The following is a 22,961-nucleotide window of genomic DNA, read 5'->3' as shown; positions in this document are numbered from 1 at the left end:
GAACATATTGAATTGGAACACTCCACATTATTGGTCCAAAGTATTTATTGGATTGGATTGGATCTGGTCCATCCATAAAAGATTTATATTGGATTGGGTCATTGAGCAAATGTCTCATCCATTGAATAGATTGAATTGGACTGATATAAAATGGTCCAAAATATTCATCATATTGGACTTGACCTAGTCCATCTGCAATGGGCTCATATTGGACCAAATCGGGTCCAATTGACACTCCTATCTCCACCCCCTAACTAGGGTTTATGGGTATTTTATGGTGTATATCCATCTTTGTTGGCACGAGTTGCGCTGCAATACATTTATACTGTTATACACCACATAGGAAGTCAATTCAATATGGGTTGGACTATTATGTGGATCTAAGTATTCATTCCGTTGTTGATATATCCCTAGGGCAAGCCAGGCACGGGTCCATTCCACGGGCCCAAAAGTTGCTCAGTGGATCAAATCGGAGCAGACCCGGCACGAAAGCCACACGGGCCTGCCATTCATTCATATCAAGCACTGCCTTAATGCCTTTTACTTTCTCAGTTTCTTGCACAGAAAGTTTTTTTATTCCACTCCCCTGCTAATTTTTATCAGAGAAAAACGCAAAGCCCTAAAGTCTAATTACAGATCAAGGAACTCGACCATGAGTCGTGGAAGTGGATCTGGTTATGACCGTCATATAACGATCTTCTCCCCTGAAGGTCGTCTATTTCAAGTCGGTAAGCATTGTCGTCCATCACTGCAGTTTACTTTTGGAAATTTCACATAAAAAATGGTGAAGAAGTTAGGGTTCCCAACATATTGAACAAATGTATTTTATTTGATTTTGTTTGAGATCTACATTCTAGCATTTCGAAACTGCTTGATTTTCTTACAGGATTTGTAGCTCCCTCCCCAATCCAAAGAGTATAGAAATTAAATATTTTGGTATTTGTGTATTTGAATGGACGAACAGAGTATGCTTTTAAGGCGGTAAAGGCTTCCGGGATCACCTCGATTGGTGTTCGAGGAAAGGATTCAGTATGCGTTGTCACACAGAAGAAGGTCCCGGTAGGTGCTATTTGGTAGATTGTCTGGAAATTACCGAATTCACAGTCTGAAAGATTGTGTATAATTATTTATCAAAAAAAAAAAAAAGATTGTGTATAGTTCAGTTCTTGGTTTCTGATGCAGGACAAGCTTTTGGATCAGACTAGCGTTACACATCTTTTCGCCATTACCAAGTACCTTGGATTATTAGCCACTGGAATGACAGGTTTACTCCTTAAGATTTTTTTTTTTTTTTTTTCTGAATAACTAGTTGTTTGAAATTTGAATTATAAGGGATGGCCATTTAAAGCAATATGTTGGGGTTTTAGCGATGTCCTGAAGCACGAGACTGTTGTCGTTTCTGTTTTCCCATTTATTTATTTTTTCCCAATTGAAAATCGGAGGGTTCATAAATCCCAATTATTTGTGGATAGCCACGTGAATACTGTCATGTTGTGTGCTCTATCAAGTGCAATTCTTTTTCTTTTTTGTCAAATTATGTCTTTAAATCATTATTCAGAGCATATTTTTCTTTTGTCTTCCCATATAGAACATTCTTTTTGCACCAATTCACACCTTACCGGTGTAGTCATTGGTTGTCCATGCACATAGCCAAATTAGTCAACTTTCCCTCGCATTGTCACTAACTCGAGTTACTTCCAACTCCTCTATTATGCATTTATTTCTGATTGTGTCCTGTCTAGTCTTGCCATTCACCCTTCTTAGCATCATTGTATCAGCTACACTCATTTTTGAACATATTTTTTGTTACTCAACACTCTCTCCCATATGGAAATGCTGTTCTTTCTCCTTTTCTATCCTAATGATATCAATTTTCCTAATTGAAATCATTTCGTTCCCAAAACCTGCCAGATGACTTCTATAGTGACCCTATCGCGTGTTCTTTTTAGGTCAATGAATACTGAGTGGAGTTTTCTCTTCTGTTCCCTGTCCCCTAAATTTTCTGTTGATATCCTAAGCAAAAAGATAGCTTCCATAGCTGATCTCTCTGGCATGAATCTAGATTTATTCTAATATACTTGTTTCATGTTTTAACCATTTCTGAATCCTCCTAATAGCATGACATAAAAAATTTAAAATATGCTCCCAGGAATAAGACATAGCATGTCTAACTACAGTATTAGACTATTAATAAGTACAAATAAACAACATAGTCAGTAACCAAACAAGAAAGTAAAATTTAAAATTTGTATGTTGCCTATAAATTATAAGATCAAATTAAAATTTTGTACTGGGTATTGCTTGGTGAGTTGAACATTTTCTTTTTCATTAATTATATTCTCATTACCAGCTGATGCAAGAACCTTAGTTCAACAAGCAAGAAATGAAGCAGCTGAGTTCCGTTTCAGATATGGATATGAGATGCCTGTGGATGTATTGTCCAAGTGGTATGCTAACATTTCTCTGTATTGCCAAAAAAATTACATATTGTATTCTTAGCAGAACCATTATTTGGTGTTCAGAATAACTAACTATCTTCCGTTAACCATTTTTTCTACTATTGAGCCTAAAATACTTGTACATTTGAAGGACTTGTATGATTGTCTAGAATGAGATTATGAGAAATGAATTCTATCTGTTTCATTATGTAGACTGACCAGCTGGTACATCTTTTGTATGAATGTTGTCCTTTTAACTTTATACTCCTACAAATATGATAACAATCTTTTACCTACCAAAGAAAAGGAGATATGTATTTTAGAAAGAAAATGATCACTGGTGAAAGTTCCTCTAAAGACCAACAATAATATGCAAAAGCTATTATCCATATCATTTTCCATCCAATCATATAATTATGATGGTTAGCTAGATGTGAGTAATGCATTGTATAAACCAAATCACAATACTTTTCTTTTATATGTGCTGTGGCTGATCAATGCTTGTCAGTGGCTCATGTCCAAGTGCCCTTTTGCATGTCTCATGTGTTTACATGTTGGATATTCCTAAGTTCCTAATGAGTAGCAAATTCCATAACTTGCACATGGTTTGCTTCTATAAAGTTCTTGTAGGGTATCATGGATGACTCACTTAAATGGCCTAACCAGCCAATTTTGTCAGATCCTTTTTTAAACAATTATGGTAGATTACTTTTGATGAATAACCAAATAAATCACGTCAGGAATCATCATTTATGGTAAATTGACAGTCCCAGAAGGTTATATGATTTTTGGGTTCTACAGAAGGTTTGATTTCTAGGATTATTGATCTGTCATATGGTTGGTCTCCAGATTTCCAACCATTTGGTCCATGTTAGATTTTGCTTTCTGATGATCCTGACAACTAGATGCTGAGACTGTAAATGTCAGAAAAGGTCCAACCTTTTACCTTGACTATAAAAAAGAAGCTCCAACCATTTTTACATGTGACCATGCTATAGGTGCTATGGTAAAATCTCAGGCTGAAAGGCATGAATAACAGGTTTGAGTCTGTTTTGTGCAAAAATATCCAGGACCAGCATTGGATAATGGCCTTTTTTACCATGCTATTGGTAAATGTCCCAATTGTAGCATGTCAATCAGCTAAAATTTTCACAACAAATCACCTGATCGAATGAATTACCTCTTGCTAATATTCATAGGAAAAATCTGCTGCCAATTGCAAACAACCAACATGAAAATATTGAGCTGCCATTAGAGTGAGTGGCAAAATTGAGGACATGTTTCTGTTGGGATAAGAAACCACCACAACATACCAATATAAAAAAAAAAGAAGCCACCACAGCATTACTAGATAAAGGGAATAGTGAATCACTTCTTTCAGTTATGTTTGAGAGGGGGGTTGATTGAGTTATGTTAGAGAGAGGAAGGGGAACCAACACTTGTGAGCTATGGGGTTGAGAGGGGTCCACTTTAAGAAGAAAGGGTCGGTGGATTTAGGTAGGAGAGATCTGTGGGCTAAGTTGAAAGTTTTAGGGGGGGGGTTAATTTGGGAAGGCTTAAAAGATTTTGGAGGAGTTCAAATGGTTTGATTAGGTGGAATAGGGGCAGTAAAAAGGAAGGGGATGGCAGATTCTTTAGCAAAACAGGGAGTTTATAGACAACAACTTTTCTCGGCCTTGTTGTAACACATTGTGAAGGATTAGCTGTGTTTTCTGTTTTTTCTGCAATCCTGTAACTGTTTTCATCACAATTATTAATAAAATTAATCTTTCCTTGCTGATAAAAAAGGAAGGGGCCTCATGTGAGAAGAGGGTTTGGGTTATAACAAGGGTTGGGTCTGGAGAGAAAGAAGTGCAAGTGGCAAAGAGTTCTGAGGTCATGGAAGATAAATGATCTAAGTCTATAGCAATGTTTAGTGCTTTAGAAGTCTCTGCTAGGAAGGATGAAGAGACCACTCTATGTGGAGTTTCTGGTGGTTCTAGATCACGAGACCGCTGTCTGGCCTTGATCTAGTTGGGCTTTTTCCTTTGGATTTAGTTGCTTGTTGTCTTGAATGTGGTTCAGCTTCTTCAGAGATATCACTGAAGCAGGTGAGGGAGGATATCACATGCAATTAAGGGAATGATCATTTTGACGTGGAGGACAATGTTGTCGAAGGAGTATCAATGAAAACCTAATTGAAGAAGTGATAGTTGGAACTTCTAAGGATTGGAGTCGATTTGGGTAGGAAAAGGTTGGTGTCTAATTGTGTAGTTACTGGTGATTTTGGTGGCTGTGAAGAAACCTAGTGTAAGTATGTAATTTGTCATCATTAGAATTGTAATAGAAACCTTGGATAAGAACCACATAGAGAAACCCCAGACAAAGAGAGCGTTGTGATCAAGTTGGGGAAGACGATAAACACAATGTCCAAGGTACCAAAGCAACCGAGACATCTCTGTAATAGCATGACGACACTTTACAAAGGCAATGTAGGGCTAATACACTTGCGATGAGCACAAAATGCTATCCCAATGTTTTAAAAGTGTAAGGCACAAAAAAAGCGCTAGGGTCAATTGGTGCTCGAGGCACGTGCCTTTTTGAAGCAAGGCGCAAAAATAAAAAATATGCTAAAAAATAAAAAAATGTCAAAAAAATCAAAAAACAAAAAATATTAATAAAAATATAAATTTTAAATTTTAAAATTTAAAATAAATGTTTTAAAAAGCCTTTTATCTAAAATTAAAATACATTAACATAACATGTAAAGCATATTCAAATGTGAATTTAAAAAAAAATCAGACATATAAAACATTTTCAAGCATGTAAAACTCACAATCTCTTTTTTCCCCTCAATTGCATTACTTAAATTAGCTAATGTGGTGTAAAACATGTTACATTCTTGATTCTACGAGCCACCTTTATGCCACGCCCCTTGAGGCAAGCCCAAACAAGTCCATGTTAGAGTCCTAAATTCTTAGTTCTCACACAAAAAATAATGATTTTATAATTTTAATTGCTTTTTAAGAAGATATTTTAGTAGGATGAATGAATGAACAACATTACCAAATTATAAAATCATTATTTTTTGTGTGAGAACTGAGAATTTAGGATCCTAACATGGACTTGTTTGGGCTTTCCTTGAGGGGTTTGGCACGGGGGTATCCGCCCCCAGCCCAGCTGCTAGGTTAAAAAAAGCGACAAACTGGTGCGCCTTTTGAAAGGACTACACCTTAGGACTTGGGTGAGGCACCTACCCTAAAGTGTGCCTCACCTGTGCACCTAGGCACGCCTTTTAAATCACTGTGCTATCCAGGACTTGCGATGAGCACAAAACGCCATCCAAGATTTGCGATGAACATAAAGTGCCGTTCGAGATCTGTGATGAGCATAAGGTACCATTTGGGACTTGTGATGAGCATAACACGACATTACAGGTTTGTGATGGACACAAAACATCATCTGCACCTTGCGATGAGCATAAAGCATCATTCAAAACTCACAATGAGCATAGAATAGTAGCACACGGTTGTGGTGAATGGTAGATGAAGCTCAAAACTGGCAATACCTATTCACAGTCGACTTACGCCTTTCCTGGCCACAAGCTATGACGAGGCGCCTCGAGGATGACTAATGGGACGCTCGAATATGTCAGCTGATCAAAGACCTTGTTCTCGACATGTGGTCGTGAGAGAACCCATGAATGGATGTAGCCAACACGTGCTATGTGAGAATCCTCAAGAAAACAGAAACTTTATTCCTAGAGGATCTCGTTGGACATATGGCGAAACCCTAGTGGAGTTCGTTAGATAGCTGACGTTAGAGCAAAAAGATCGCCTTCCCTAATAGGAAAAGTTCTCTTTTGGACTCTTCTCTTTATAGTCTCGGGAATCTCTCTATAAAAAGGGGAAGAGACAAGCACTAGGACACGAGAATTCTCAGAATTCACTAATTGAAAACCCTTTAGCCTTTTCTCCAGAGAATTAAGCCTACCTGCAATCCTGACTTGAGACCAATCCCATCTTTGTCATTCAAGGAGACCAATTTCTATAAGGATCAAGTAAGTTTCATCTTGTGCATGTTACTTAGGTTTTCTCACAGTTGAAAGATGGATTTGTTGGGGCTGGCCCTAGTAATAGGTATAAAAGAGTCTTCATAAGAGCCATGATTCATTAACTCTCGACGAGTCCAGGAGTCAGAATATCGTTTCTCAGAGTTCTAATGAAGGGGAGTTGAAGAGGAATGGAATTCTAGAGGTGAAGGAAAAGGAGCATATTGGTGAAACTGTGAGGACTGATGGAGAATTGAACTCAGATGTAGAGAAGAGGAAGAATGGAGGATTGAAATTAAGGAATCTCATTGAGAGGGATGTGGAAGTGGGAAAAGCTTTGGGTCTTTTCAGGCAGTGAGACCTTTGTAAGAAGGGTTTTTGAAGAGTTTAAGAAACAGAAAAAGGAAGAAGGTTGTAATAGTACCATTCCAAAGGAAGGACAGGAAGAGGTTCTTGATGTAGAGGAGTAATATTGGTTGATGGAAGGAGGTTGAGGAGGTAGTTTCTTCAGGTTTTTAGCGGAGGTGGTTGGATGCTTGTTTGAAAAGGTTTAAAAAGGGCTGGTTTGGAGATGATTTCTTCTTGAGAATGTATGTTTTTGCTTTTGTTTGGTTTTCGGAAGGTGGAGTTTGTTTTTGGTCTGGGTTTTATGTTTGTAAGGTTGCATTTTTGTTGGTTATTGTAGTGGTGATTTCTTATCACCTTTCTCTTATAAATGCTTTTTTCTTTTCAATGAAATATTTATTTTACTATAAAAAATCATATGTTAAATAACTTAAATTTGCTGTTGTTTTCTTTTTCTCTTTTTCTATGTTAGCACAGGTGGTTAGTGTCCTGTATAATCTATCTTTTGGACCCAAAAGATAAAATGATTATAGCATGTAAGCGGTTTACTTAAAGAAATCATTGCTGACTTGTCCTGCCTTTAAACTTCCACCCTCCCTTGTGAAGAAAATGACTACGAGTATCCAAGCTAAACTAAGCCAAGACATTCTCTCTTGGCTATTCTGTAAAAAAGTAATAGAAGCCAGGAGAAAGAAGGAATGACTTCCAACCTCTATTGATTGACTTATGTTGGATTCCTTGGATGTTTCTTCAGGATTGCAGACAAATCACAGATATATACTCAACATGCCTATATGAGACCTCTTGGAGTAGGTATACTTTTGGTCTTTTACACATGTGCATAATAATATGCATCCTATATCGTCAAGCTTTATTTAACAATTTATTCATGTGTTTAATTATTTGTTATCTGAATTTCCTATTTCTGTTGTTTACCTTCTTGACATTTCCTTTTTTTTTTTTTATTTTCCCTTCTGTATCTGCATTATGAAGCTGCTATGGTTTTGGGTATTGATGAAGAAAATGGGCCTCAACTCTTCAAGTGTGATCCAGCTGGCCACTTTTTTGGTCATAAGGTATTTGTGGTTTTGTTCCTTTCACTTAACAAGATACTTATTTCTTTCTTTATGTTTTCTTACTCTTTGGTATGAATTTATTTCAAATATGAAGCTGGGGGTACAATGTTTTGCTCTACTAAATCCGATCTTCATCTAGTTTCTTGTCCATTAATATGCTTTGGGGAAATATGAAAGAGCTACTTTGTTCTGCCATAAATCCAGTACCAACAAATTTCTGAGTAAGAGGCCCATAAGGACATGGGTAGAAGTAATGAGAAATGATTTAAGCGCCAATAATTTAACAATTGTTATGGCATTAAGCAGAATGGAATGGTGAAAAGGGATTCATTAGCCAACCCCATATAGTTGGGATAAGGGTTGAATGATGATGGTGAAACTGAATGACTTATTGCTTTTAGTTAATAATTGTCAAGGAAGTTGTGAGCTCCTTAGTGGCTGAAGCTGAAGTTGGGGTTGACTTTTATATCCTCAGTCATTATCAAATGGCCCCTCAATATCTATTGGCTGGCATTCAGCCTGCCAAAACAGTTATAATCAGTGTTTAGAAAACTGTGACCAGGAGCTTGGGCGGTTTAGTCATACCCAATAACTACTTTTGATAAAAAAACTGGGGAAAACCGGCTGATCGAACGGTTAACCGGAAAACCAGTGAACCAGTCCCGGTTTCATGAAAGTGCCCAGGCCCTTTAATAATTGAAATTTTAAAATGCATTTGATAAGACTTGAACCCTAGTCGTTTGCTTTAAAAATTAAGGAACTTGCGATCTATCAACCATATTTAAATGTATTAAAAGTTGGGGTAAATTACAAAGACCCCCCTGTACTATGGGGTATGTGACAAAGACCCCTCTGTACTTTGTTTTGCAACAAGGACCCCCTTGTACTATGACCATGAGACAAAGACCCCCTTCCGTTTGCATTCCGTCCAGAAAGGCCGTTGTAATATTTTTTTAATCTCTATACTACCCTTGTAATAACTATTCTGACGAGAAAAAATACTGTTTATCTTCCCCAACCTCACTTTCTCTCTCCTGATCTCTCTTCTTCTCCTTTGTCGGCCCTATCGCCGTTTTGTTTCTGTAATTTCGTTCCCTCTACGAGTTTTATTCTTCAGTACCAGGTCAAGATGCTCCACATTTCTCTCTTTTCTCCCCCCTGTTTTTCTTTCAAGTCGTTAACAGCAGTAGGAAACAACTGGTTCAGCGGTGACAGAGGTCGCGACAACTGTGGGAAGGAGATGAAATAGAAGAAGAAAACGAATCCTGGAAATCAGTGATGGGTTTGAAGGCAGAGGCGGTTGTGGAAGTGGAGGAGCCATGGAGGAATCGAAGGTCGACATGGATTAACAGAGGAGTCTTCAAAAGAGGGACGCAACTACTTTCTACCCTCTATTTCTGCAAGTACAAGAGTAAACATAAACTATACTCACAAGTTGCCGTTGTCGTTGCCAACCTTGCATCTATTACCACCTCCACCCGACGAGTATCCGCTGGATTTCGAGATGCAAGTGACCATTGCTCGCTATCCTACTGCACGGATGGTCTAATTGATGCCATCATGGGGTCCATCGGGATTACCATATCCAACAACTACTTTTCCCATCACAATGATGTAATATTGCTTGGACACAACGATGAGTATTTGCTGGATATCGGGATGCAAGTGACCATTGCGTTCAATCACTTCGGTGAGGGGCTCATACAGAGAATGCCTAGGTGTAGGCATGGCTACATCCACATCGTTAGCAACGATTTCACACAGTGGTAGATGTACGCAATCGACGGTAGTGCCAATCCCACCATCAACAGTCAGGGCAACCGCTACATTGTGCTGTCGAACCCAGATGCCAAGGAGGTACAGTAGTAACAGTACTACAAACTACAATATTAGGGATTTATCGATACCATGCGCCCTTGTTGCCGTGTTTTTGCTAACGTGCACTTTGTGGTGTGGGTCGGGTCGGAGCAGGTGACAAAGCGGGTGGATACGGATGAGGGCAAGTGGACGAGTTGGAACTGGAGGACGGAGGGCGACATAATGGTAAATGGAGCGTTCTTTGTGCCATCCAGGGAGGGTATGGGGGCGAAGTACGCCAAGGCGTTGAGGGTGGAGCCCAAATCGGCTAGGCTCATTGACCAGTTAACCATGAATGTCGATGCCTTTGGAGGAGGTATGCCTTTTCTCTCTTCTTGGGTTGTTCACTCCTCGGCGATGACAGAGGAGTCTTCAAAAGAGGGATGCCACTGCAATCCTCCGCCGGTGGAAGCGGAGGCGTCGGTGATGGGTTTGAATCCGCCGCCGCTTCAATCCTTTGATCTCATGTTTCCTTCCACTCTTTCAGTAGAGATTTCTTGCCAAAGTTATCGTTTTACCTCTTCATCAGAGATACTTCTTTTGGGTGTTATTTTCTTGCTGGAATTGAAAGGTAAGAGAGGACGGTGAGGGAGGGGAAAAGAAGAGAAGAAAGGGAAAACAATAGGTTAAATAGGTTTTAAGAGAAAAAGGGCAAAAAAAAGAAAATAGAAAAAGTTTAATGGGGTATTTTGGTAATTTAACGCATTCCGTCATCTGACTTGACGGTCAAGGGGGTCTTTGTCTCATGGTCATAGTACAGGGAGGTCTTTGTCGCAAAACAAAGTATGGGGGGGTCTTTGTAAATTGTAATTTACCCTAAAAGTTATAAAATATATTATATAGTATTTATATAATCCGTAGTATGTATATATATATATATACATGTCATCACGGTTCGACCCTGGTTGAACCTTTGACCCATGAACCTCTCCCTTCTCCAGTTCTATGTCCGGTCTGGTTCTCTGAATATTGGTTATAATTGTATATACCTTTCCAAATGAGCGTATAATCATGTAAATCTGTGTGCATATTAGTGAAGTGGTTAAATCCATGGGCATTTAATTATTTAAGCCCTTTTGATGAGCATATAGTTATATAAGCACATAACGTTGAGGCAGTGTTTTATACTTTCCATGATTTCACCCTAATCAAACATGGGTGTCATAGTTAATTATTCCTAACCAGCCCCATGATCCATGAGAAACGGATCTCATAGATGGACCTCATAGTTTCACTTGTTTCTTCCCCTTACAGGTTGGGGACTCTAGATCCTTTGTTACTTGGGAAAAAAGGGAACCAATGCCCGTACAGGAAGGCCTGAAATTTATATAAGGAGTGAAAGGGTTACAAGGAATAATTTGGTTTGTGGGGCTCTGCGGGTAAATTGTAATTCGGGATACTTACTCTTCATCATGCTGTCTTAATCTGCCATCCTGTGGACTCTCTGGAAGGAAAGAAACAACCAAATCTTTGATAACAATTATTCTGATGTAACTTCAGTTAGAAACAAGGTTTTAGGCTTTGTGTGTTCCTGGTTAAGTGTACAAAGGGCATTCATGAGTGTCCAGCTTCTCTCTCTTTTTTTTTTGCAAGCTGGACCTTTCTTTCGTTGAATCTTTTGTATATTCCCAATGTACAGGCTCTCATTCTACATGGGCTGATGTTTCTTGATTTCTCTCATATTTAATACAATACAATACAATACTTGATCTGTTTCAGAGAAGAAAAAGCTGTTGTAGTTATCTCCATTATTCTAAACATTCTGGAATGCTTTGAGTGCTTTCAATTTTCTACATTAATGTACCTATGATGATTTGCTGTTTCTGTTTAGAAGGACTCTATATACATTTCTTTGAATGAAATCAAGAGGAATTTCACATTTGTAATTGTTTTAAGTTGGCTACTAAGTTGACGCATTTGGAACCTTATTTTGATTTAACATGTACATAAGCACAAATGTCTGATCTACCTACTTCTTTATCAGGCTACAAGTGCTGGCTTAAAAGAACAAGAGGCAATTAATTTCTTAGAGAAGAAAATGAAGAATGATCCTGCATTCTCCTACGAGGAGACCGTACAGGTAAGCTGTCTTTCTTAATGAATTTTTACATGTATACTGGTCATTTAGGCATCTCCAAGGTGGCATCTTACAAGTTGAACAATCTAGAAGAGCTAGGGCAGGCCAAAATACATGGATTGAAGTAGTGAGAAATGATTCGAGGACACATAATTTAACAATGGGCATGGTCCCGAACAGAGTGGAATGGGTGGAACAGGATTCATGAAGCCAACCCCATATAGGTGGGACTAGATTTTTCGTCCTGGCATTTACCCAAACAATTGTACTAGTGAATTGGTGTTTGGATATCTACCATGTCCTGGGTTTTGATGGTTTTGAACATTTTGCCAGGGCAACTGCCTGGTTGAACCACCAAATCTGCCACCTGACCATCTTTATGGGTCAATGTCCAGTTAAGTTTTTAAAAGGCTGGTTGGGGCATGGCTTTGTTAAGTTGTTTGTTTCTTCTAAAGGGAGAAAGAAAGGCTTTGTCCTGATTCTTTCAGAATTATATCGGGAGTTGCCTTTTAGTCAAGGTTCAAAATTTCGATACGGTACACCCTGTATCGGGCTATCATATCGTATCTTTTGGGTCCCAATACACCTGTTTACAGGTGTTTCGGGACCCCACTTTTTTTAATGAAAAATAAATGTATTTAACTCCTCAAAAACCAATTTTTGAAAAAAAAACCATGTTTCCACGTGTATCAAAGTACCGATACACAGGCGTGATACATTGAACCATGCTTTTAGTTTCTTCAGAACTTTTTTATTTGAATAAGTAATTCATTTCCTTATTAGAAGAATGCTGTTATTACATAGAGCCATCATACAACAAGGTGCTATATTAGGAGCATTACTTCAACATAAAAGCTAGAGTTTCCTCAGCTGTCACCCCTCTAAGGTCTGCTTAACCAATCCTGAACAACACCATACGACTTCCAAAAATCTCCAGTCCAATATCTATGAGCTGAAATTGCAGTGCTGAAAAAGCTGATGGGATGACACATCTAGCTTCCTTCAAAGTGCATGACTCAGGTACTGTAATTCCATACCTCTTGCTATTGGTTTGTCTTTGATTGGGCTTTTGAATACCTCTTTATATTTCTCTCCTTCATACCTCTGCTATGAATAGTCCATAGTCCATACCCCTTCATATAAAAGAGGTATGGACTTACAGGACCTGACTCCTGAGTCATGCACTTTGAAGGAAGGTAGATGTTTCATGCCATGATCTTTTTCAGCACTGCGATTTCAGCTCCTGCTATTAGACATATGGACTATTCATAGCAAGAGGTATGAAGGAGAGAAATATAAAGAGGATATACAAGAAAAGGAGGGTTTTGATACAAAAGGCCAAAAGCCCATTCAAGACATATTTAAGCTGTTAGAACTATTCAAACAATTTCTCTCCAGACCCAATTTAGCTAAGAAATCAACTATTTGATTCAGATTTCCCGGAATCCATCTATAGTAGCAGCCAAGGGAAACAGTATTTAATGCAGGAAATGAGCCAGCCTCCATGGACTTGTCCCAATATTCATTGCCCAGCCAAACACAATCCTAGAATCCCCCTCTACAAGCAAGGGACCAGAGATAAGATCTTTGGCAAATCTGAGACCTTCAAGAAGGGCTTGAACTTCAGCTTCAGATACATCCCTTGCAGTGACAGAACCACTAATAGCCCTAATCAGAATTCTATCAGCTCTCAAGATAACCCCTCCCAATTCCAGCCTTCACCAGTGTTTCTCAAACTACCATCAAACTGCAAGATGAAAGCAGTAGGTCTTGTGGGAAAGATCATTAGTTCTTTCATATAATACTTCATTTGCATGATACCAAGATCTTCTTGCTGATGCACTAGCAAGAGAAGGGGCTGGTTGCTAGTCAGGTTTTACCTGGTCCAATAGCTCATATGATTTTGTAGTAGTCTTGTATCTTTTTTTCTGGCATGTCAGAAGTTGATGTTTTCTATTTTAAAGAAAGTCTTTCATTTTTTTTTTTGATATCTTCTGAAGGGCTACACAATGGGGGGGTAGCCCATCCCCCAACCCAGGTGCAGGCAGGATTCGATCCCAAGTCTCCGCTACGACCAGCAGGCGATCTTACCAACCAGCTGGTTGGCACCTTTCCAGATGTTTTCTATTTCCCCCTGCTATTTCTTTTATCAGGGTCTTTTTCTGACTAATACAATTCAACAGGCGTTTTAGTGATGAAAAAACAAGTAGTTTGAATTTTCGAGTATACTGGACATGCCATTAGATCCTTGAGTAATTGAGCTTTTGGCCAATTAAACTTGATATTTCATTCTTGAGTGAACTCAACAAAATTTCCATGGTACTGGGTTTTCTTTTTTAGAGAATATGTGTTGGTTCTTAGTCGTTTTTCCCGTAAATGGTTCTTTATTGAATTACACATTTTATTAGCTTTAACTTTTAATTGATATTTTACTAATATTATTTTACATATAAATTGTAGTTCATTTATCAAGTTATACATGACTATCTAGTTGTATTCAAGCATCTAATATTGCCACTTTTTCTATATTTCAGACTGCAATTTCTGCTCTGCAATCAGTTTTACAAGAGGATTTCAAGGCCACTGAAATTGAGGTATCAACTTCTTTTGTTCATTCAACTCATTGGTAGTGTAAGCAAAATTTTCATGATCCAGTTCTTTGTATTGGTAATATTACATTTGGTGTTATGGACTCCCCATGATTTATGATTCCTGTGAAAAGGGGTATTAATGCTCTGTCTAGGTAGTTGTCTTAAAACACTGAGTAGATTATTCACTTATTTTCTGTTGCAAAGTTTTTCACCACTTGTTTACTTCTTTATCTCTTGCTGGATAATGATGCAAGTCCTTATGTTGTGTTTCTTGTTTTCTACTAGACAAGAGTTTGTTGAAATTCTGGGGCTATCAATTTAGGCTTTCTCAAAAAAACTTGTCATGAATAATCTGTTTTTTTTTTTTTTAATTTTCAAAAACTGCATCCACTCAATGCTCCTTCTGTTTTGTTATACAGTTATGTATCATAATATGCTTTTGCTGATGCGGCAGATTATTTTTTGTTTTTGAAAAAAAATCGTACATATTGGGGACCACATCTAAATTTCTGTGTCAACCCGTCAATCCAACACCCTTTCCCTGCATTAGGTTCTGGGTTTCTTTCCTTAATGCTGACATGATGGTCGTCCAGATGCAAAAGGAACCTGTTGATGTGTTCCCTCAATTTGTTCTTTTTTGGTTTTTATCTTGACCTGTGCCTGATTTTCTAATTCTTGACCTTCTCATTTTTCAGTTCACATGGGTGGGAATCCCCACACCCCAAGAAAAGAAAGGGTTGGGGAAATGATCCAAAAGAAAATTTATGCCTGGTCTTAAAACTAACTAGATTGACAATTGTCTGATCAATGCTGTTATTTGGAATTTGGATGAAGGAAGAAATTGTTAATTGTAGCAACTAGCAACAAGCCCTATTGGTTCTAAAGATCCAGTTGCATCTCTTGTTCCGTTTGGATCAGTTCCACCCATTCTCGTTAATGGGGAAGTCATGATGTACATATGTAATATGACCTACATGGGCAGATAATACACTGGATTATTCCCTAGCATCACTACTAGTAGGTGAATGATTATAGAAATGGAATATTGTCTTGAATTTATTTGCATGTGTGCGTTTTATGGAGAAAATTACATGCAATCACCTTGGACATTTGGATGTTTATAGGTGGGAGTCGTTAGAAAGGAAAATCCAGTTTTCAGAGTGTTGTCCACGGAGGAGATTGATGAGCATTTGACAGCCATAAGTGAGCGTGACTGAGTCGCTGAGTATGTACCAGAGCTACATGGCATAAACTCTCCTGCAGGTTGATTAAAGACAAATCTGTTATTTTTTTGTTGTTACCATAATTATTGATGTTGAATCCAAACTGGCAATTTAAGATTTCCTGATCCTATTATCAGAGAACATTTTCATGATCTTCGGGCATAACCCTTCTGTAAACTTGTTCACCGGAAATTTTACTTTTGGCATAGGCGATTGCATTAGAATCTAGTGGTGCAAGTCTTTTGGGCAATGCGTGGAAAACGAAATCTACCAAACTCGGTGGGTTTCTTTCTTTGATAAATAAAAAGACGACACAAACTGTTCTATACATAAAGCTGGGCTGCCCCTCCAAATACAATCCTGACTAGTAACTTTTTAGAATAAGTCAATGCTGCAACAACATTCTTGGCATTAGACAAAATAGGGATGGATTTCCTTTGATTATCCTTATTCATACCAAGGGCTTTCCATATTGTTCCACATTCAGACTCCGCAGGGTCATAAGAACCCAAAATACTACTTGTAGCCAAAACAAAATTTTTATTTTTATCAAAAACACAAATTCCACAGATAATAAATCCCATCTATCCACACCCTCATTACACTTGGGGCTTGTTCGTTTGTTCTCAAGTTTGATATCTGAAAGTGTAATAAGTACATTAAGAGGGATATTGGTATTCGTGAGTTTTTTGTTTTATGAACTCTAAATGTTGTTTTGAATTCTAAATTTTGAAAATTACTAAATATCCATTTTGACCCATATATGAGAATTTTTGTTTATCTTTTTTATGGGTTTCACTAGAAAACAAAAATTGTATGAATGCATTTTAAGAGATAAGAGGAAATATACAATCATTTTTCTCTTATGTTGCGTCCTGTAGAGATGTAAAATCAAACCAGGGTAAAACTTTACACTCCGATTCGATTTTGTATGCATTTGGTAGAGGTGTCAAAGTCCAATCTTGTTAGTGTTTTCATCGAAAATCAGTGGAAACTTTACATAGATAAAGTCGATGTAAAACTTTACCTTCCTCTTCCTCTATCCAACGGTTACCTTGCGTTTCCTATCCAACGGCTACATGTCTTTGTTCGATGGAAGAAGAGAGTGAACTAGTTCAACGGTAGCATCCCCTTAACCCTTCTGTTTTCGTTCTGCCTCGTCTCTCTTCAATATCACTCATTAGTCTTTAGTCATCGAGAACATATATTTCATTTTTTACAGCTAAATCCGGCCTCGACAGGCCGCTTCTTAACATTTTGTCTTAAACCAGCATTCTCCGGTCAGTGCGTCGTGCAGCTCCGGACCCGAATGTCACGCCTTTGCAATGAACTTTTTTCGGCGAAAATGACACTTTTCATTTTTCTCCTTGTCTCATTGGAAGTTTGCTTTTCGGAATCTGTCAACTCCTTGCCTATTGATGCAATGTCGCTTCTCAACTTCAAGAGCTCTATTTCTTTCGATCCATTGAACCTCCTTTCTGACTGGAATCCTGTGACAAACCACTGCGATTGGTATGGAGTTCAATGCAGTCCATTTTCTAGTAGTCATTGCTCTGGATCTTACGAGGACTTTGACTACCCCTTCAAGGGAGTTCTACAATTCAACCACAAGAGACAATAGGCTCGTGGAACCCTGGCTCCGTCAATCGGGAACCTGATGCAACTTCGGGTGTTGTCCATTCCTTATAATGCATTCCATGGCGAGATTCCGACCGTGATAGGAAGACTTGCGTTTCTTGAAATCCTTGAGCTTCAAGGAAATAACTTCTTTGGATGGAAGATTGGTGGCAGTCACCGTCGGGTCTTGAAGTTGAAGGTAAGAAAAGGGAAGAGGATGTCGTGGGAGTGGCGGAGATGTCAGAACATAGCTCACCGGTATCTATGGCCGTTGCTCACTCATGCCTATTAGTGCATACAACATTGCTTCACCTTTTTCGGTTGAGACCTAGATTGAAAATTTATACCATAGAAAACCAAGATCAATGTAAATTTTCAAAATCAACTGGTCTTAATTTCTATCCATCACTAAACCGATTTATATTTTTTATGTAAGATTTGAATTTACACATTAAACAAATGCAGCCTTAAAATTAAAAGATTTTTTTTTAAAGATAAGAGTTAAGAGCACTTAATTATGTAATCCTAACGATCCAAATCCAAGTCAATATTAGAATACTGAAGAGCGGAAACCAAAACAGAATCCTTTAATTGCACCCTACCATTAAACAAACACCTCCACCTATAATGTTAATATTCGTTCATATGCATTGACATCAATTCTGAGATGACACGTGGAGCTGAGATTTGTTGGGGGTGGATTTAAGAGTAAAAACCCCTAATACATGTACGGATAATATTGATTGTAAGTGGCCTTGAATATAATGTGATCACGATCTTGTGAGAACTGATACATGTACGGATAATATTCTCACTGCACGGCTGAACGTGATGCGAGGTTTAGTGTGAGTGAGGATCAAATCCGGTCGGCGGTCTCCCATTAATACGCCGCGCTATGATTTTAATTCGGTCATATTGACCCATATCCACCTACATCATTGTCCCACAAGCGACAAGGTGAGATGATTATACAGTACGAAGCTGCAGTCTTCTGATGGAGAAATTTCCGGTTTCCACGATGCTACTGAACTTCGAAAAGTTCGTGTATCAAGTATCAACCCCATACGGAGCTACAGTAATTTTGTATTAGGTTTGGGTAGCGTGTATAAGGAGCTTGCATTTCATGCGCCACCGTCGTGCATGATAAATTCATAATTCAGGAAATGTGAGTACTTAATGTTTGCAATAAATTCAATTCATTACATCAGTTGCTTTTTTAGTTATTCATGATAACATCTTTTCAATGCAAAGGACTGAATTCGATCTGTTGGTTAGTCATGAAAAAATATTTCTAATGCAAAAATTCGGATCCAGGCCATATAAAAAGGTTTTCACACTGTATTTACAACCACTTGTAATTATTTTTTCATAGATGATCGGACCTCGATCCTATTTTGTCTTTATTTCGGAAATTTGGATTAGATAAGATAATCGGATTCAATTAAAAATGATATAGGTTTCTCCATATATATATATATATATGTTATTTATTTATAAATATGTTATTTTATTATTTTTTATATTCTTCATTTTTTGTATAAAAACATGTATATACATGATGAAAATAGTTGAAAAATGTTTTTTTTTTTGTTTTTCTTTATTTAAACTATTATATTTATTTTTTCTTTTAATAATTTATTAAAATTTTAATTAGATTGGATCGGATCATATTCGGTATCCGACATCTTTATTGGATTCAAATCCGAATCAATATTTGTGAGATTCGATCGGGTCAAATCTGATTCGATCCATTTGCATCCCTATTCATAGGGAGATATTTCCAATTCACAACTATAAGTGATTGCGAGTATGGTGTGAGCACCGTTTATGTGAGGACTGAATCTGATCTCCTAATACATGGTTCCGATGTTCTGTGAAGAAGGTATGAGGAAAGTGTAAATCCAAATTCTGGTAATGTTAAGTAGTGGGCTAACACAATTTATTGTACCTTGTTAATATCTTAGTGCCATTTTGATCATTAGACAAGTCCTCTGATGAGGTCCATTTGAACCCTAGCCTTTGAAGTTTGACCTAATGAATTTGGATTTGCTCCTCAAAGAGTCCTCCTAACACCATACTCAAAGCACATTGCAATCTTGTATTGAGAACATTTCCCTTGATTCTATGAATGACAAAATACATGTGTGAGAGATATTCCTAATTCACGGCTGAATTTGTTATGAGATTGGTCTAAGGAGCTTATGTGAGGAGCATATCCAATCGTTGGCCTAATCCATCAAGTCAAAAAACAAATGGGAAAATTCCTGAACAGTACCTTTAACTTTGGGGGTTGTGTCAAGTCAGTCTCCAAACTTCAAAATGTGTCTCTATAGTATCATGAACTTTAAAATTGTGTCTAATAGGTCACTACCATTAGTTGACCGTTAGTCAACACCATCACGTGACATCAGGTGCACATTAAATAATTTCAAGATGGCAAAATTACCAATTCGGTTACAGTTGATTGTCTGGTTACAATTGATTGTTGAATGGGGAAATGAGAGCTTTAACAGTTAATCAATGTCTAGTTTGATAACCCTTCTTCCCCTTTCCTTCTTCTAACACTTAAACGAAATGGGTAAAATGGTTAGAAAAATATCACAAGGAGTAATTTTGCCATTTTGAAATTATTTAATGCGCACCTCATGTCACGTGATGGTATTGACTAACGGTCAACTAACAATAGAAACTTATTAGATACAATTTGAAAGTTTAGGATACTGTAGAGACACGTTTTGAAGTTTGGGGACTGACATGACACAACCCCCAAAGTTCAGGTAATGCTTAGGAATTTTCCCAAAACAAATACATATTGCCTATACGAAAGACACTGTGCAAATTATATCTCTTAGGCCCCGTTCGCTTTTCGGTAAGTTACTTACCCGGGTAAGTGCATTTACCTATATTATTTTATTTCCCATGTAAATAAGGGAATGACCATTTTAGCCATAAAAATCTATTATTAAATGGGGCATTTTTGTCCCATTCAAGTGTTGGTAATTTTTCCCCTAGGTGGGAAAGTTATTTACCCACCTAAGAGATGGGTATCATTTACCTAGGAAAATAAACTTTCACTGATCCCTACATAAATCTGAAAAAAGAACATGGGATTCTTAGTCAGTGGGAATCAAAATCTCATTGACCAACTTTCCATCCTCTCAAAATCCAGAAAAACAACGCCCCCTTAGGGGGAAAAACTTCTCTTATTAAATTTGATTTTAATCCCTTGTATATAAAACACAAAAAGGTTCATTTCTAATCTGAATATAAACGAATTAAATTTGAACCCAAATAAAACCGATCCATTGTCCATTGTTAAAACTTCATAGTCTAGTTTAATAAAAAAAATTAGGGTCCATTTGGTGAATAGGGATCTTGAATCTAAATAAGAATGGTCCAATTATTTTGTTGAGTGAAATTGGAATCCCATTTCCATTTTTTATGTAATGATATAGAGCATTCTGATTTTGATTCCAATTCAGACTGTAAACCAAATAAACCCTTATCGGGGCTTAATTGAACACAAAGGTTGGAGGATGGGCTACGCGAGATGGAGTTTGCATCAACACCCCACAGTCGGGCACCCCACAGGTGCCCCACACAAGGTAACAGGGACACCTGTCCTCCCGCACGAGCTCAATCTTTATACATGCAGAGCTAATACATGCTAGCTAACGGGGATCCCATTCCTACTTGTCCCTCTTTTTTGACTCAAACTCGGAGGAGAACCTCTGTTTACCATCCTTCTGTCTCCGATCGAAATCTACTGATTTTTTCAGACGCCAGCATTCATTCCACCGTCTGAAGGTAATCATCACTCATGTATTCTTATTATTTTTCTTTCTTTCAGCTCAATCTGGAAGGAGTACAAATATAAATATTTTGCATTCTACATATTTGTATTTGTACTGCCTCCAAACTTGAGCCTTCACCGCAAAACATATGAGGGAAGGTTTTTTATCACCACCGGCAAGGTGGAATGAATTCAACCCCTGTATTGAAGCACCACTTGCCGTTGTTCCAATGATGGAAGCCGTAATCGAGAAAAGTGAGGAGAAACTAAAGAGCCCAATCCCATGTATCCAGTTGTGGCAAAGCTATGAATTGTTCAAATCTAGTGTTTTGGTTGCGATTGTGAAGTTCAATCTCAAGGTCTTCATCGGAAAAAATAGTAGATTTTGATCGGAGATGGAAGGACGGTAAATAGGGGTTTTCCTCCAAATCCAAGTCAAAAAGAGAGGGTCGGGTTGGGTCGATTTATTGAGATTTTCCAATCGATCCGACCTGGTCGGGTTACCTGAAATTGAAATCGAAATTGACCCTATGTTAAGCAAAACCGACCTAGTCAGTTTAAGTCGAGTTGGGTCGGTTTCGGCTCTAAGTTCAACCATGGTAATAAATTGGTAGATTGGAGAAAGAAGACTGAAATTTGATGTAAAAAATGGCACCTAATTCTATTAGAGAAAGAAGATTGAAATTGGTAGGGGGCGGACCAAGTTAGAATAGAAGTTATCAGGAAAATAGAAAGTCAAACTGTATTAGAGAAAGAATACTGAAATTTGTATATTTCAAGAAACCTTCTAATTTAAGTAAAAAAGGACACATAATTCTAATTGTAATTAGTTGCCTATTTGGTGTAAAAGACCATAAAAACTAGGATCCTTTGATTATTTTGTTTATACTTTTCCAAAAAAATTCCTTGTCTAGTTGTCTTACAATACTTGCCATTAATGTCATTCCTAACTAGAAGACTAGAAATTAAGTTAGGTTGTAACTAGGATAGAGACAACTTAGTTAAGTAGGAACTAAGTAGATTGTCACTACTAACTACTAAGTCGGTTTGGTTTCAGTTTTCACATATGAAAATCGAAACCGACCCGAACCATCGGTTTATGATTTTTTTACAACCTGAAACCGACCGATGCTAAAGAAAACCCGGACGACTCAGGTTGGGTCGGTTTGGGTCTTCTTATGAACAGCCATACTTCTTTCATTGTGTGGGGCACCAGTGAGGCGCTAGGCAGTAGGGCACTGATGCAAACTCCCTAAGATTGGCTTCAGTCAGGGCAAGCCCATGCTCACACCATCTCAACAGTCTTTTGCAACCTTGTATTAAGAATATCTCCCCATGAAATAAATCACAATAGAACAGAGATATTTCCAATGCAAGGCTATAAAGGCTGTTCGAACGGATGTTGCATGATGGAAGCCGAACTTAGGCTACCCGCATTGTGTGAAATCACATCAGTGCCCTATAGTGTGTGCCCCACATACACATCTCAACATGCCCTGGGAATATCTCCTATATTTATCATCGGAAGATGTTTATAATACAAGGTTGGGATGTACTATGGGACGCTAATGTGAACTCCCACTGTGTAGCCCTTAAAAAAGAAATTAAAAAGAAAAAGAATTGAATGATTGTGAGAAATGTGTATTTTATGACTGGTTTGAGACATTTCGTAGCTCGCTAAACCACCATTGAGTTTAACTAATCCACTATCTTCAAGTTCAAAGCATCGGTGCATCCGTATGATCGCCTTTAGTGAACCACTAAACGGAACTGAATGGTTGAAATTACAGATGAACTTGCAGATACGTGGGAAACCTAGGTCACGTGCCTACTGTCAGCAAATGCACGTGCAACATGAGTGTAAATCGGACCGGGCCGCTTGGGGCTTGGCACAATTTTGGACCGGCTTGGCCC

At 38.0% G+C, this 22,961-nt stretch overlaps 1 protein-coding gene across 1 annotated transcript; it reads left to right on the top strand.

Annotated features, from left to right (window-relative positions):
- The first annotated feature begins 538 nt into the window (after positions 1 to 538).
- LOC104609863 (proteasome subunit alpha type-6) lies at positions 539 to 15,861 on the top strand. Its single transcript, XM_010276268.3, has 9 exons — positions 539 to 728; positions 965 to 1,059; positions 1,183 to 1,264; positions 2,351 to 2,447; positions 7,568 to 7,626; positions 7,807 to 7,889; positions 11,731 to 11,826; positions 14,358 to 14,417; positions 15,539 to 15,861. The coding sequence occupies exons 1-9, from the start codon at positions 653 to 655 to the stop codon at positions 15,629 to 15,631; spliced, it is 741 nt and encodes a 246-aa protein (XP_010274570.1). The 5' UTR covers positions 539 to 652; the 3' UTR covers positions 15,632 to 15,861.
- The last annotated feature ends 7,100 nt before the right edge of the window (positions 15,862 to 22,961 follow it).

The sequence above is a fragment of the Nelumbo nucifera genome, chromosome 1 (genome assembly GCF_055504915.1).
Source record: "Nelumbo nucifera cultivar China Antique chromosome 1, China Antique-T2T, whole genome shotgun sequence".
NCBI lineage: Eukaryota > Viridiplantae > Streptophyta > Magnoliopsida > Proteales > Nelumbonaceae > Nelumbo > Nelumbo nucifera.
The sequence above is the reverse complement of the archived record's forward strand: the minus strand, read 5'-3'. Positions and strand labels throughout refer to the sequence as shown.

Coding starts and splice junctions, on each gene's coding strand:
- LOC104609863 (XM_010276268.3), top strand. CDS start 653: ATGAGTCGTGGAAGTGGATCTGGTTATGACCGTCATATAACGATCTTC. Junction 1,265..2,350: donor ATTAGCCACTGGAATGACAG/GTTTACTCCTTA, acceptor TCTCATTACCAG/CTGATGCAAGAACCTTAGTT. Junction 7,890..11,730: donor GCCACTTTTTTGGTCATAAG/GTATTTGTGGTT, acceptor CTTCTTTATCAG/GCTACAAGTGCTGGCTTAAA.